We start from the raw sequence: 12,806 nt of genomic DNA, 5'->3' as shown, positions 1-12,806 counted from the left end.
GGTATCCCGGGTGCGATCTTTGTCCTTTACTTTCGCAAGATGTCACCACGGGGGCGGGCACTGGGCGTTACTGTGGGTAGGGAGTCATGGCACCTCCATCTCATTTCTTACAACTGCGTGCGAAATCTGCAACAATCTCAACTGAAACTTCAACGTGAAAAAACAAAACAACGATTTAAGGTGGCCTTGGTGCCACGTGGGCAACATGAGTCGGAATCGCTTGTTAGAAAGAACAGCTGTGTGACGTTAGACACCGGCGAAGCGCGCTGTACATGGTCACTGAAGTCACCTGGTGCTCAGACAGATGAGCCTCTTCGGGAAGCCTCGGGTCACCAGCCAAGGGGAGGCAGCCCCAGCCCTGAAGGGCACCTCGGGGTGCTGCCCGAGAACACAAGGGCACCCCCCCCCCCCGCAGCGCCCTCGGAGAAGGACGGGAGAGAGGTTGGGTCTCCCTAGATGGTGCCGCTGTGGGGCGTCCCACAGCTTTGATGGAGAACTTTGGAGAGAAGCCCCGCCCTCCCGCCACCTCTGAAACCAGCCCACCCGGGCAGTGGCCCCCAGCACACACTGCACGCCACACCAGCCTCGGAGGCATGGCCCGCCCTGGAGGCCGCCCTTGGCTCCGTCCGACGCCCGGAGGCTGTGCGGGTGCCCACACCTCTCCCCCCCACCCCCCCGGGGAGCGCTGGCATATTAGAGATGGATTTTAATTTTACTTTAACAAAATAGCTGTCTCCGGTGGAAGAAGCAAGCGTCAAATGAGGGCCCGTCTGGAGCGGAATCACGGGGCACAAACCTTCGTGGCTGTCATTGATTTTCCGGGAAGAAAAAAATCGCCTCTGGCTACGCAGCCGAATTAGTAGTCACTGATGACCAATTATTTCAGCCGCTGTGAATGGGGAGCCGCACTAAAACCCGGTTTGTCAGACCCAAGGCTGCGTACTCAACCACCTTTCAACAGCTGTGTACCTGAGTCCCTCAGAAGGTTCCCACAGCCGCCTCCGCTCCGCCGAGTTCTCCAGCTCCGCGCAGTTTTAATGAGCAGTGAAGATGAAGCAGGGTTGCCACAGAAGGGCCCCTCTAATCCGTGGGGCGCTCTTCGGCAGAGAGGAGTAGCCTGGGCAAATCAGAGCTGTCAGCCCCCCGCCCTCCCCACACACAAAGTGTCAGCCTAATGTTTGCAAATGATCCTCTCCGGTCCCCTCGCTCTGCCAGGCGCCTCTGTCGGACCAACCCCTGGTCCGGGGCATCAACCACCGGGCAGCGGAGCTGGGTCTGATTGAACTAATTTGAAGTCTCTTGCAGGCCTAGCCCGAGCCACAGCTGACTTCATGGTGTCGTCCCGGCTTCCCGCTTTATTAGACCGAGTTTTAACACGGTTTTGTTGTCAGTGGGAATGCTGGGCTGGCGAGGGATTTTCCCAAGCCCGGTTATCAGCAAATACACTGCTGAAGCCCTTGGCGGCAGCCCCGCCATCCCCGAGGGTGGCTGCTCAGAAACAGAGGGAACCCCAGGAAAGGACCCCCGGGGGGCAGGGCAAATTGGCGTCTTTGTGTGGAGGGAACATAGTTGGAGAGGTCCAGAGAAGCACATTGTAGAAAAGTACAGCTTCACTCCACCGGCCAGGCAGAGAGCAGGACCAGTGGCCAGGCCACCTGGACCAGCCACCTGGACCCGGGGGACAGGACCATGCAGACCCGCTTTGGGGTCCTGACCCACAGCCAACAGGAACCAGGGGAACCTGGGTTTGGAGCCTGGCTCTGCCCCTGGGCTGCTCAGGGCCCGTGAGCAAACCTCCGGCCAGTGGCTGAATGTCTCTGAGCCTCAGTTTCCCCATCTGAACGTGGGGGTGTCCACCCTCACTTTCAGAGTCACGAGGAGTCGCCGAGACGGTAGCTGAAGTGCTTGGCCTGGGGCTCAGTGTAGTAAGCGCTCCTCGAAACAGGGCCCCTTTTGGACTCCCTGCCACTGCCCACTGCCCATCAGGCCGTTCTGGGGCTCGAGGCCGGTGCTCGCTCGGCCTGGTTCCCTTCTTTGTTCATGCTGATGCCTCTGTCTAGAGACCCCCGGCTTCACTCTCCCTCCTGACTGTTTTCTGCTCATCCTCAACAACCCAGCAAAAGGCTGAGCGGGCACTTGGGCTGTCCCAGACCTCAGCCATTGTAGCCAATGCTGCTGTGAACATAGGGGTGCATATGTTCTTTTGAATTCATGTTTCGGGATTCTTAGGATATATTATTCCCAGCAGTGGGATTGCTGGGCAAGTGGATAAAAAATGCAGTGGTACATTTACGCGATGGAATACTATGCAGTCGTAAAAAAGGACCAGGCGCTTATTAAGTTAAGGGAAATAAGCCAGTCAGAGAAAGACGAATGCCATGTGATCTCACTTATATGTGCCATCTAATGAACAGAAAACCCCGACAGGACCAAACAGACACAGAGGCATGGACGTGGAAGAGACTGACAGCTGTCAGAGGGGAGGGGGGGTTGGGTGAAAGAAGGTGAGGGGATTAATCGAAGAACATACATGCATCACCCATGGGCACAGACGAGAGTGGGGTGATGGCCTGAGGGAAGAGGGTGCTGTGTGGAGGTGGGCAAACGGGGGGAAATGATAGTGCCAACAATAAAAATAAAGAAAGAAAGGCTGAGAGAGGACTTTGCTTCTCCCACGCCTGTGCTCATGACCTGTCCTCCCCTCTGGGCCCCAGGGGCCACCCCTGCGGCAGCACCCAGCCTTCAGAACTGCCGGGTGGGGCGGGGAGACAGGGCTGCAGGGTGGACAAGCCCACAGGCTTCCGATGAAAACGCAACATGTCACTTGCTGGCTGTGTGGTCTTGGGCAAGACACCACACTTCTCTGGGCCTCCTATTTCTCATCTGTGAAACAGGGATATTAATGTCTGTCTCTAGACTTCTTGTCCTCAGGACAGAGGGAGCAGGCGGGAGCACTGAGCTGTAAGCATTCCCATCATCGCTGCGGCACGCCCCGTGACCCCACCGTGCAGAGAGCAAGCGTCTGGGTGGGCCTGGGGTCCCACCTGAGGTGGCCACGCCCAGGGGGCCTCTCTCGCAGCTCTGGCTGCAGCCGGCTCGCCCTTCAGTCTTGGCGTAAATCGGTTGCATGGTCTCTTGGCTGCAGACTCCGTAGCCCGAGGGGTGGGGCCCAGAGTCCAGGCTTTGCTACCGGAGTGTGCTGTGTGAGCCTGGGCCAGCCCCTTGACCTCTCTGGGCTTGGCTCCCCCACCCCACCTTTCCCACCTCGTTTAGTGAAGATAAATAATTAAGATGTTCCCTGTGAACCCCCTCCAGCTCCTCCAAACACAACAGTAGAGAACGCCTACTACCTTGCCCACAGGGGCCTTCGGCCTGTGGCAAAAATCATTCATTTTGGGGTGGGAAAATGCCTCCTTTTAAATTATAAATAACGACATTTATCTTTTTAAAAAACGGAACCTGTTTTAAGGTAGCAGCAAAAATCAGTTGTAGAAGAAAACAAGAAAACAGTGGTTCCCAAAGATGCATCCAGGAGAGTTAAGTACCTGGGAAAGTGCTGACTCCCGATGCTGAGCAGGCCTGGGCTGCCCGACCCAACGCCTCCCCAGGGCCCGGGGGCTGTGCCTGGCGGGGACGGGGAGTGGGTGGGCTTGCATCCTGACACAGAGTCTGGGGACCAGACCCATCACCCCAACACTGGCTGTGTGGCCCCGGCAGAGTCATACGGCTTTTCAGACTTGGGTCTTTCCTTTCCTTTCTTTTCCTTTTCCTTTTTTTTCTTTCTTTCACCTCTCTCCCTCTGTCTCTCTCTGTCTCTCTCTCTCTGTCTCTCTGTCTCTCTCTCTCTCTCTCTCCACCTCCCTCCCTCCCTTGCTCCCTTTCTTCCTGTTTGGCTTTAGTTATTGAAAAAGAGCCACATAAAACCAGTAAGTGACTGGAAGGGGAAGGGCCCCCTTGCCCCTTCCCCCACGCTTGCCCCCACCCCACCATCATTGGCGGGCTTCCTTCCAGTCTTTTTTCCATGTGTTCACACCTGTGTGGACGCACCTGCACGTGCCTGGCTCTTTCTCCCCAACCCGGTTTTTTATCCTGGTCTCTCCTGGGGGGTCTCCCTGGCTCACCACCCACACAGCCTCTGCACTCTCTCGCAGCTCTGCATCATTCCCTCACAAAGGGAACACCACCACTTGCATCCATGTGACCAGTGCAGCAGACTGGGGAGCTGCAGGGGACCTCAAGGACCTGTGTGTCCTCGCGCTGTTCAAACCTGCTCTGCTCCGAGGGCCAACTTCTTCCTGGCCCTTGTCCGGGGACATCTGAGGCATCCACGCCATTTCTGGGCACTTCCAACTACAAAAGTCCATCTGGAAGTCCAAACACTTTCTCCTTCGTGCTGTTTAAAAGTTTCTCAGTTTCACATGTTATGCTTGAATCCACGATCCATTTTGAGTTCCTTCTTGTACAACGTGTGGGACCGGGGCAGAGAGCTGGCTTTGTTCATCCCTGTGAGGCCCAGTTGTTCCAGCACCATTTACTGAAAGATTGTCCTTCCTCTGTGGGACCGCCGTTCCATCAGTTAACGTCCTCTAACTTATTAGAACCCATATCTGGTTGGTCAGCTACTTGCGGGCTCAGAGCGCCGCCCTGACTCTTCCCAGGTGAGCAGCAGCGCTGGCCGGAGCCGGGCGCGCAGCCTGCCTGCAGGGCTGCAGGGGGACAGCGAGGGAGGTGAGCCCTGCCTTGTGCCGTGGGGGCTGCTGGGAAGACCGCTTCTCTGTCGCCACGGCCTGTCGGGGTATATGAGGCCAGATGACGCATCCGGCGTCATTAGGGAGCATGGCTGTGAAGTAGGCTGCTCAGAAGCACGGGGCGCGTAATAATTAAGTAATAAAAGTCACCTCTGGGATAGAGGAACAGTCCTGTTGTGGACGTGCCGCAGGCTGCTCGGTGGAGAGACCTCTGAGCGCAGGAGTGTGTTGAAGCTGCCGAACCGCCTTCCCAACGGAGTCCCAGGTCCTGCAGTCCCCACAAGGGTCCGCGCGGTGAAGACTTTGAGACCACTGTGTGCAAAGCCCGAGGCTTGACCTCAGGTCCCAACTGCATGTCCTTGGGGGTCACTGTCTTCTCAGCACCCTATTTCCTCATTCCCTGTCTGTGAAATGAGGGCACAGGGGAAGGTCAGAGGCTCCCAACCTTTCCTGGGGCCCACGCACCCCTGAAAATGTGGATCCTCCCCCAAGACAAAATGCCTGTGCCCACCTGCTGAGAAATACTGTCTGCACCCTCATGGGACCTCGGGGTAGAGGGACAGGGGGTGCCTAAGGGCGTCAGGGTGGATGATCTCTGAGGCCTCGAGGGTGGCTCCTGGACCAGGCACCTCTGGACCCGGGGGACACAGAATGTGCCTCTAGCGAGGTCCCCCTGGCCCGTGCACCCAGGAGAGCTTGCAAACCGCCGCCCTGCGGTGCCGGTGCCGGCAGCTGCAAAGGGCTGTGTGATCACCAGGCTCCGGACCCACTCGGAGTGGCAGCCACCTGCGCAGCACTTTCTACCGGTGTTTCCCAAAATGTGGGCCGAGGAACCCCTGCGTCTGCCGAAACGAAGCACCACAAACTGGGCAGCTGAGAACAGCAGGAATGCATTCTCTCCCGGTTCTGGGGCCAGAAGTTTAAAGTCAAGGTGTCGGCAGGGCCGTGCTCCCTCTGGAGGCTCGAGGGGACTCTTTTCCGGACCCTTCTCTTCCTGCTCCTGGGGCCCGGGCGCTCAGCAGCTGTGACAGCTTCACCCCAATCTTTGCCCCTCTTCCTTCCGCATCTCTTACAAAGACACTTGTCATTGGAAGTAGGACCTATCCTCAAAGCATTTACATGATTATCCACCCCGTCCTGAGATCCTTTCCTTGGGTCTTTTACCGGAATGTCCCACACTCCACTGCGGACTTGCCGACAGCTTCCTCATGGTGGGGGGGGGGCTCTCCCCCACAGCCCGCCTCCTTCCCCAGGGGTCCTCTGTGGCAGCACTGGCCACAGTGGGCTCCCACCACCGGAATGGGGCTCGTGCCACCGAGGAGCTGACATTTCCATTTTATGTATTTACTTTTAACTAATTTAAACTCAGATTTAAAAACGGGATCTCTTAGATATCATTAATATTTTAAAGGGACTCCATGTTGAGATGACAATTTGGGGGGTACATTAGTAAAATTAATCTCACTTGTTTCTTTCACTCTTTTTAACCTGGCTCCTAAAAAATTTAGGTTGCGTGGTGGCTCACATTAGAGTGCCTGGCTTTCGGGTTCGCTTTGGGTGTTTCCCCCCCAAATATTTGGTGGCCAGTGCCGCGTACCTCCTACGGCATCACTTCCGCAGTCTGTTTGTCGCTGCCAGTGATGTTGACCCTGAGTAAATTCTATGTTATGTATATTTTACCACAATAAGAAAAACTGATTATCTGGCTCAGCCGCAGCAGCCTGGCCCACCCCCTGTAAAGTTCCGCATCTACCTTCCACGTAACCGCGTTAGCTGCCGTGGGTGGTGGTTACCAACGTGCACTGTTCCGTGAGGAGCTGTGAGAGAGTGGGCCCTCCCCCACTTCTGTCCCTGAGTGTATGAGCTCTGGTTCTTCCATGAGGACTCGTCCTCGGCACCCAGCCCACGCAGGCCTCAGTCACGGCACTGCCCCCGCTGCTCTGGGACCTTACCCTTGGTCTCCGGGAGGGGTGGTGGTGGTGCCTGCTTTCCAGCGTTGGGGGTGGGGTGGGGGCACTCTGCGCAGGGTAAGTGCTCCTCAGCTGGAACCTCTGGTCCGGGAGAGCCGGGGTGGACGGACACTGGAGACGGTAAAGACAGATTCTGCTCTGAGCCTCTGAGGCCGAGGAGAGTGACTTCAGGACAGGTGCCAGCTCAGTCTGAACGCAGCACTCGGGGGCACTTGTAGCCCAGGGGCACAGTGCAGGGCCAGGGGGTGCACGGTGACTAAGAGGGGACATCGAGGGTGAGGGGATACTTGCTAACCTGCCTTACAGGGCACTTGGTAGAGGCAGGCCCGGGTGGCCAGCCTGCAGGGGCGGGGGGCGGACGTCGCAGGTTCTCTGCTAAGACTGGCTTCAGGGGCCCAAGGATAAGCCTAGTCAAAAAGAGGGTTCCAAGGAGCCCACCTCAAATTCGGTCAAGGGGACCATCTTTGTCACCCTCTCAGGCCCAGCACTTGGCCAGCTGCCATCAGCGTTTGTGGATGACTCACTCGAGGCTGGGGGAGCCTCTCGCAGCCCTGGGAGACAGGGTGTGCCCTGCAGCCCGGGGCCGGGGGGCGGCCTGGGGGAGGCGCCGGGGCCCTTCCAGACCTGCAGGCCATGTGGACTTCCTCCCCACAGGCCTTCCACGCCCCTCTTCGACCTGCTGCAGCACCGCTACCAGCAGCTGTGGGCGCAGGAGCAGAAGGCCACCCAGAAAGCCATCAAACTGGAGAAGAAGCACAAGGTAAAGGCAGCCTCACTCCTCAGTGGCTGCCTGTCCGTGTGGCAGAGGCGGGAAGGGCTGGCGGGGGCTACACTTTGAGACTGAGCTGCGCGCAACTTTGTCGGGGGGGGGGGGGGGGGAGGCAGGGGCGGGAATCAGGCTGCCCGTTGCTGTGCCGACCTGGCGTCGCAGACGGAGCCAGAGAGAGTCTCGGTGGTGATCAGACTGAACCCTACCTGAGCCCCAAGAGGGGACAATTCTGGCCGGGGTCCCGGTGCATCGGCCTCTGAAGAAAAAGCTGAGAAGGCAAATGGGACAGAGAAAACCGCCTTCTGGGACGGCGCTCTAGGGAACAAGCGCTACACTTTAGGAATGCCTTTCGTTTCAAGTGAATGGCTCGGCCCCATGCTAGAACACCCGGGGTACGTCCTAGGCAGCCTCTCATCCACGCCTCACAAAAGCCCTGGAGGTCAGTGTGAGCGACCCCTGCTCCCCAGGCACGGAAATCGAGCTCAGAGAGCAGTGCCCACACAGGGGACGTGGAGCTGGGGACAGACCACACCCAGACACTGCCCATTTCAATGGCACGAGCGGCAGGGGAGCGAGACCCATCACCCTAAGATCAGCGAGGCTCTGTGCTCACGTAGAGCCTCAGAGCTTCCCCCAGAGGCGCAGCCCTGGTGCTCCTGGTGTCACGACAACCAGGACCACCGTCCCTCTGCTCCGCGCCCTGCTGAGAACGGGGCTGCACGCCCACGTCGTCATCCCCCTGCTGTCCCCCTGAGTGCCCCATGAGTTGACACCTCATCGGGTCGTCTTGGTGTGTTTCTTCTTCAGACGGGGAAACCGAGGCTCTGAGAGAGTGAGTAAGTGGCCGAAGAATCAGACAGGCCTGGACCCCGGTGGCTCCCACCCCAGAGCCTGGGCTTTTCCCAATGGAGAGTCCCCACTCCCGCTGGTCAGAGGAGAGCTCAGGTCCAGCGATGGTGCCCTGGGGCCCTGGGGCCCCTGCGCCAGGCCAGGAGAGGCCCCGAGGCCAGAGGGCCCGGTGCCCCCAGGCCTGGGGACAGCAGGGGGCTAAAGCCTCTCCCTACTGTCCCCAGCGGTCAGTAGAATCCAAGACTCCAGCTCATTGAGGAGCAGAGCGTGGTAACGACACCCTAAAAGCAGCCATGACCAGCCCGTTGCTGGCGGCTCATGGTGACGGCCAGCTCCAGAGGGGGAATTTGCCACCACAGGCTGCCTGTGGCCCCGGCTGGGAGCCGCGTTTTTAATTCGCTACTATTTATGACAACTCAGAGGGTCGCGAACCGCAGAACCCAAGCCTCCTGGGCCCCACCTTCTGGCGCTCGAGATGACCCTGTGGCCAGTGCCCCTCCTTTCTGAGCACAGCACCCCCAAAGTAGCTAGTGTGAGTGGCCACCCCAAGCACTGGTTGAGACCTGGTGCCTGGGGGTGTGCCTTCCAATGAGTCACCATTTTGTTGGGGTCTCAATTGTTTCCCTGGGCAGAAAAGAGGGTCCCCCGTGCCGTGCCCAGCACACAGTAGGCACTCAGCAAACACTGTTGAACCAACTGCGGAGTTCTCTTCCTCTTCCAAGATTCTCCGTGGCTGCCACGTTGTCAAGCAGGTGGCGGTGAGCACCCGGCCCCACTGGACACTGGGGGCTGTTCACGGGGGCTGATAAAACAGTTCACGGGGGCTGAAAAGATGGTTGGTATAAAGGTCAAGTTGCCGCCCTCCATGGCAGAGCCTCTTCAGCAGCAGGGAAGTCCTGGATTTGGACGGTGATGTGACCCCAAATAAAACTCTTGGTGACAGCGTCCATCCAGTGAGTGCCACCTTGGTCCAGACACTGCTCAGAGCGCAGCCCAGAAACCCCCTGGTGACCCTGTTTGTCGGGCATCGGGCCCCATGTCCTCCGGAGGGTACCGAGGGGCTGAGAGAGGTGACAAGACTTGCCTGTGTCCCTCTAACTAACCCCGGGCTACATCGCCTCTCTGCTTTGGTTCGAAGAAGGATGAAGTTTCAGAATTGTTCTAGAAGGCACAGAGGATAACAGTCCAAAGAGCTTGCAAGTTTCCGCAGACACATTCAACAAAATTAGCAGAATTGATTAATGAAATAAATCAAAAGGCGTTTGATGGGGTGGCGGTGTCCCCAGTTAAACTCAGTTCATCTCTCCCCTGCCGACGGTGCTGCCTGTGTGCCCTGGGCTCAGTGGGTGCTGCTGTGGGAGGCGCTGGAAGTTCGGGCTTTGCCCGCAGAGGAAGCCGCCTTGACAGGCAGACAAAACCCCGGTGAAACCTGGGGCAAACCCAGGTTTCGGGAGGCCTGGAACTTCTACACGCTGGAGGTCCTGCCTGTTTAAGACTCTAGGTAGTCCCCATTTACCTGTTACCTCCCCCAAGGAATCTTGAATTTGGCAACGATCGCAGCCGTGGGCTGAGGTTTGCCTGCACGTCGCTCCCCCCCAGGGGCACACCGAAAATGCAGAGTCCAGAGCCCCTCTCCTGCTGATTTGGCTGTCGGAGGCCTTGGACCCGGCGTTAGTGGGCTCGGGCTGCCATGACAGGTACCGCAGGCCGGACAGCTTCAACGACAGAAATCCCTCCTCTCGCAGATCCAGAGCCTGGAAGTCCAGGGTCGAGGCGGGGGCAGGGCTGGCTTCTCCCGAGGGCTCCCTCCTTGGCTTGCAGACAGCGGACTTGCCGGTGTGCCCTCGCCCGGCCTTTCCTCTGTGCCACGTGACTGGTGCACCTCCCCATCCCAAACACACCAGTTCTGACATATCAGGGCCCCGCCCTCACAGCCCCTTCACCTTGAACAACCCGCCTGCATGAGTGCCCTGTCTCCAAACACAGTTACCTGGGGGTTAGGGCTCTTCTGTGGGACTTTGGAAGGGGTGCAGTTCCAGCTACAGCACCCCTGTGAGCTCCAGGACCCTGTAACGGGCTGGCCAGCACTTGTTAGCGGCACGGGGCACGAAGGTCAGATGGAAACCCCACCTGCAGAGACTTCACTGGCTCTGAACTGAGCCCCTCAGCCCCTCCCAAAAGGAGTCCCCTGTCCTCTTCCGAGAGCCGGCCCTGGTGGCACCTGCTCCCGAGAGGCACCCACAATCCCTCAGGCCGTGCCCCTCCGTCTGAGCTCCGTGTAGTCTCCCCTAACTGCCAGGGCTGTGTGTGCCACAGAGAAAAACAACAAGTATGCCTAGGACACCATCCCTGCCCTCGAGGCAGCTGCACGCAGGTTCCGGGGACAAACCAGACGCCAACCTTGTGGTCCCCGCTCCAAGTCCACTGGGCTACGGCTGCGGCACGGCAAGGGTGCAGGCGCCACAGAATCAGGCCCGAGGGAGGGTTGGGTGAGGAAGAAAAGCGAGCCACGGGGCTGCCGCTCCAGGAGCCACAGCCCTCGGCCCTTGTAGGCCCGGGTCGCAGCGCGGGCCTGTGCGGCAGCCAGGCGGCCATCTGGTCTCTGTGTTTCTCTGCCTGCAGATGATTCTCGGGAAGCTCTATGAGACCCGGAGCAGCCAGCTGAGGAAGTACAAGCCGCCCGTGCAGCTGGACGCCCTCTGGCACATGCCTCACTTCCAGAAGGTCAGTCTCACGCCCCCAGCCCCTCCCCTTGCCTGGTGTCCACCTGCCCTCTGAACGGGGAGCGCTGTGGGCTTCCAGCCTCCCAGGGGCCTGACGGCCGCAACGATGGTGCCCATGCAGGAGCTATCATTCGTCCCGCACTTCCCAAGTGCCTGGCGCTGAGCTCCAGGTCGCTGACCCTTCACATCCACTGTCCCCTGGTCACAGACAGGAAACAGCAAAGGCTGCTAAGGGGCAGCTTTGGGCTGAAGCTGGGCCTCTGACTGCTGGAGCCGGGGCATCTGTCTGTCCACCAGGTGGACAGTGTCTGGGCCGAGCCCCCTCCGCGGATGGGGTTGTGGAAGCACCACATCCCGCCCTGGGGCCTTGGGGATGCAAGGCGGCTCCATGAACCCAGAGCTAGACCTCCCACGGGGCGGCACCCCTGGGAGATGGGAGCAAATGTCTCCTGCGGCTGCCGTGTGGGCACCCAGAGGGACCCAGCAGCCATAATACTCCAGACCGTGGAACCGAGTGGGGTTCATTCAGCCGGTAGTCCTGCAGTGGCCCCCTGACGGGATCCCCGTCAGAGTTGGAGCATCATGCAGAGAAGGGAAACTGGGGGATCCAGGGGCAGCGGCTTCAGGATGCGGGGGTGGGCTGTGCATGCCCAGCTCTGGCCACTGAGCCTCTCCAGGGGCCGCAGGGGATGCACCCGGCCCTGGGAAGACGGTCACACAAAGCGGCACTCCTGGCCAGCCAGGCCCGGCCGCCGCGTGGAGCTAAACTGCAATTTAGACAATGAAGGGCCGGTGGCTTCCTGAGCCTAATGCGATCGAACAGGCTGCCGAGCTTCGCTGGAGACGCCGCTCGCCCCCTTGACGCGGCCTCTCATGTCCTGCCAGTGGCCCCTGTCAGCACACGTCAGCGACCATTTGCCCGCCGCCCATCAACCACGCCGCCCCCGCGCACAGGAACATGACTGGCCGCTCAGGAGGCGCTGCTGTGCCGCCACCCTGCCCTGACCCCACAGCGCGCTCAGCTCTGGGTCCCCGTCTCTCCCTCTCCGCGGTTCCCGTTCACATTCTCCTTCCCGGCCCCTCCTTCTGTGGCCTTTCCTCCTGGCTCTTCTCTCTCGGATTCTCCCAGTATCTGTGGGGGTCCTGGCATCAGAGGCCAGGTGCTGCCCAGGGACGGGTCTCCCCCTCGGGCATGAGATGCCCCGCTCGCTCTCTGCTCCACAGCATCGACCCCCAGCCTCTCGGCTCCGTCTCTGACTCAGGACCTGCGCAGCCTCTACAAGGCGATGGACAAAGGAGCGCTCGGGGTCTCCAGCAGGGACACAGGGACCAAGCCCCCACCCCAGGTCACAGCGCCTCTCCTGTGGCAGGAGCTCCTGTCCCACCCGCCGGCACCCCCACAGGCCCAGCCCCGAGGAGGAACGCCAACGCAGAAAGAAACTGACGAGCTTCTATTTTCAAAGGAGGACATGTGACGGAGCCGTCCCGGCCGCTCCCAGTCCTGGCCCTGCTGTTGTAAAATTCCGCCACGAGCCACAGCAGCCACCCGGAGCGCTAGCCCTTAGCGCTGTGCCAGCCATCAAGCACGTCCCCACCGCCAGGGGCTGGGCCCGGAGCCCAAGTCCCCGTGACAGCAGGTCACACGCTGGACACGCCGCCCACGCTGGACCCGCCAGTCATCATGCCATAGAAACCACAAGAAAGAGAATAGGAACTCAAACACCGGCTTTAGAGGGTGTTTTTCATC

The 12,806-nt window shown here is 59.5% G+C and overlaps 1 protein-coding gene across 1 annotated transcript in view; it reads left to right on the top strand.

Annotated features, from left to right (window-relative positions):
- CFAP77 (cilia and flagella associated protein 77) overlaps positions 1-12,806 on the top strand; it is a 102,382-nt gene that overhangs the window by 68,784 nt on the left and 20,792 nt on the right. Inside the window, exons 4-5 of the mRNA XM_024562007.3 lie at positions 7,373-7,478; positions 10,959-11,060. Coding sequence (XP_024417775.2) covers positions 7,373-7,478; positions 10,959-11,060 — 208 coding nt within the window. The remainder of the gene's footprint in view (positions 1-7,372; positions 7,479-10,958; positions 11,061-12,806) is intronic.

The sequence above is a fragment of the Desmodus rotundus genome, chromosome 1 (assembly GCF_022682495.2).
Source record: "Desmodus rotundus isolate HL8 chromosome 1, HLdesRot8A.1, whole genome shotgun sequence".
NCBI lineage: Eukaryota > Metazoa > Chordata > Mammalia > Chiroptera > Phyllostomidae > Desmodus > Desmodus rotundus.
The sequence above is the reverse complement of the archived record's forward strand: the minus strand, read 5'-3'. Positions and strand labels throughout refer to the sequence as shown.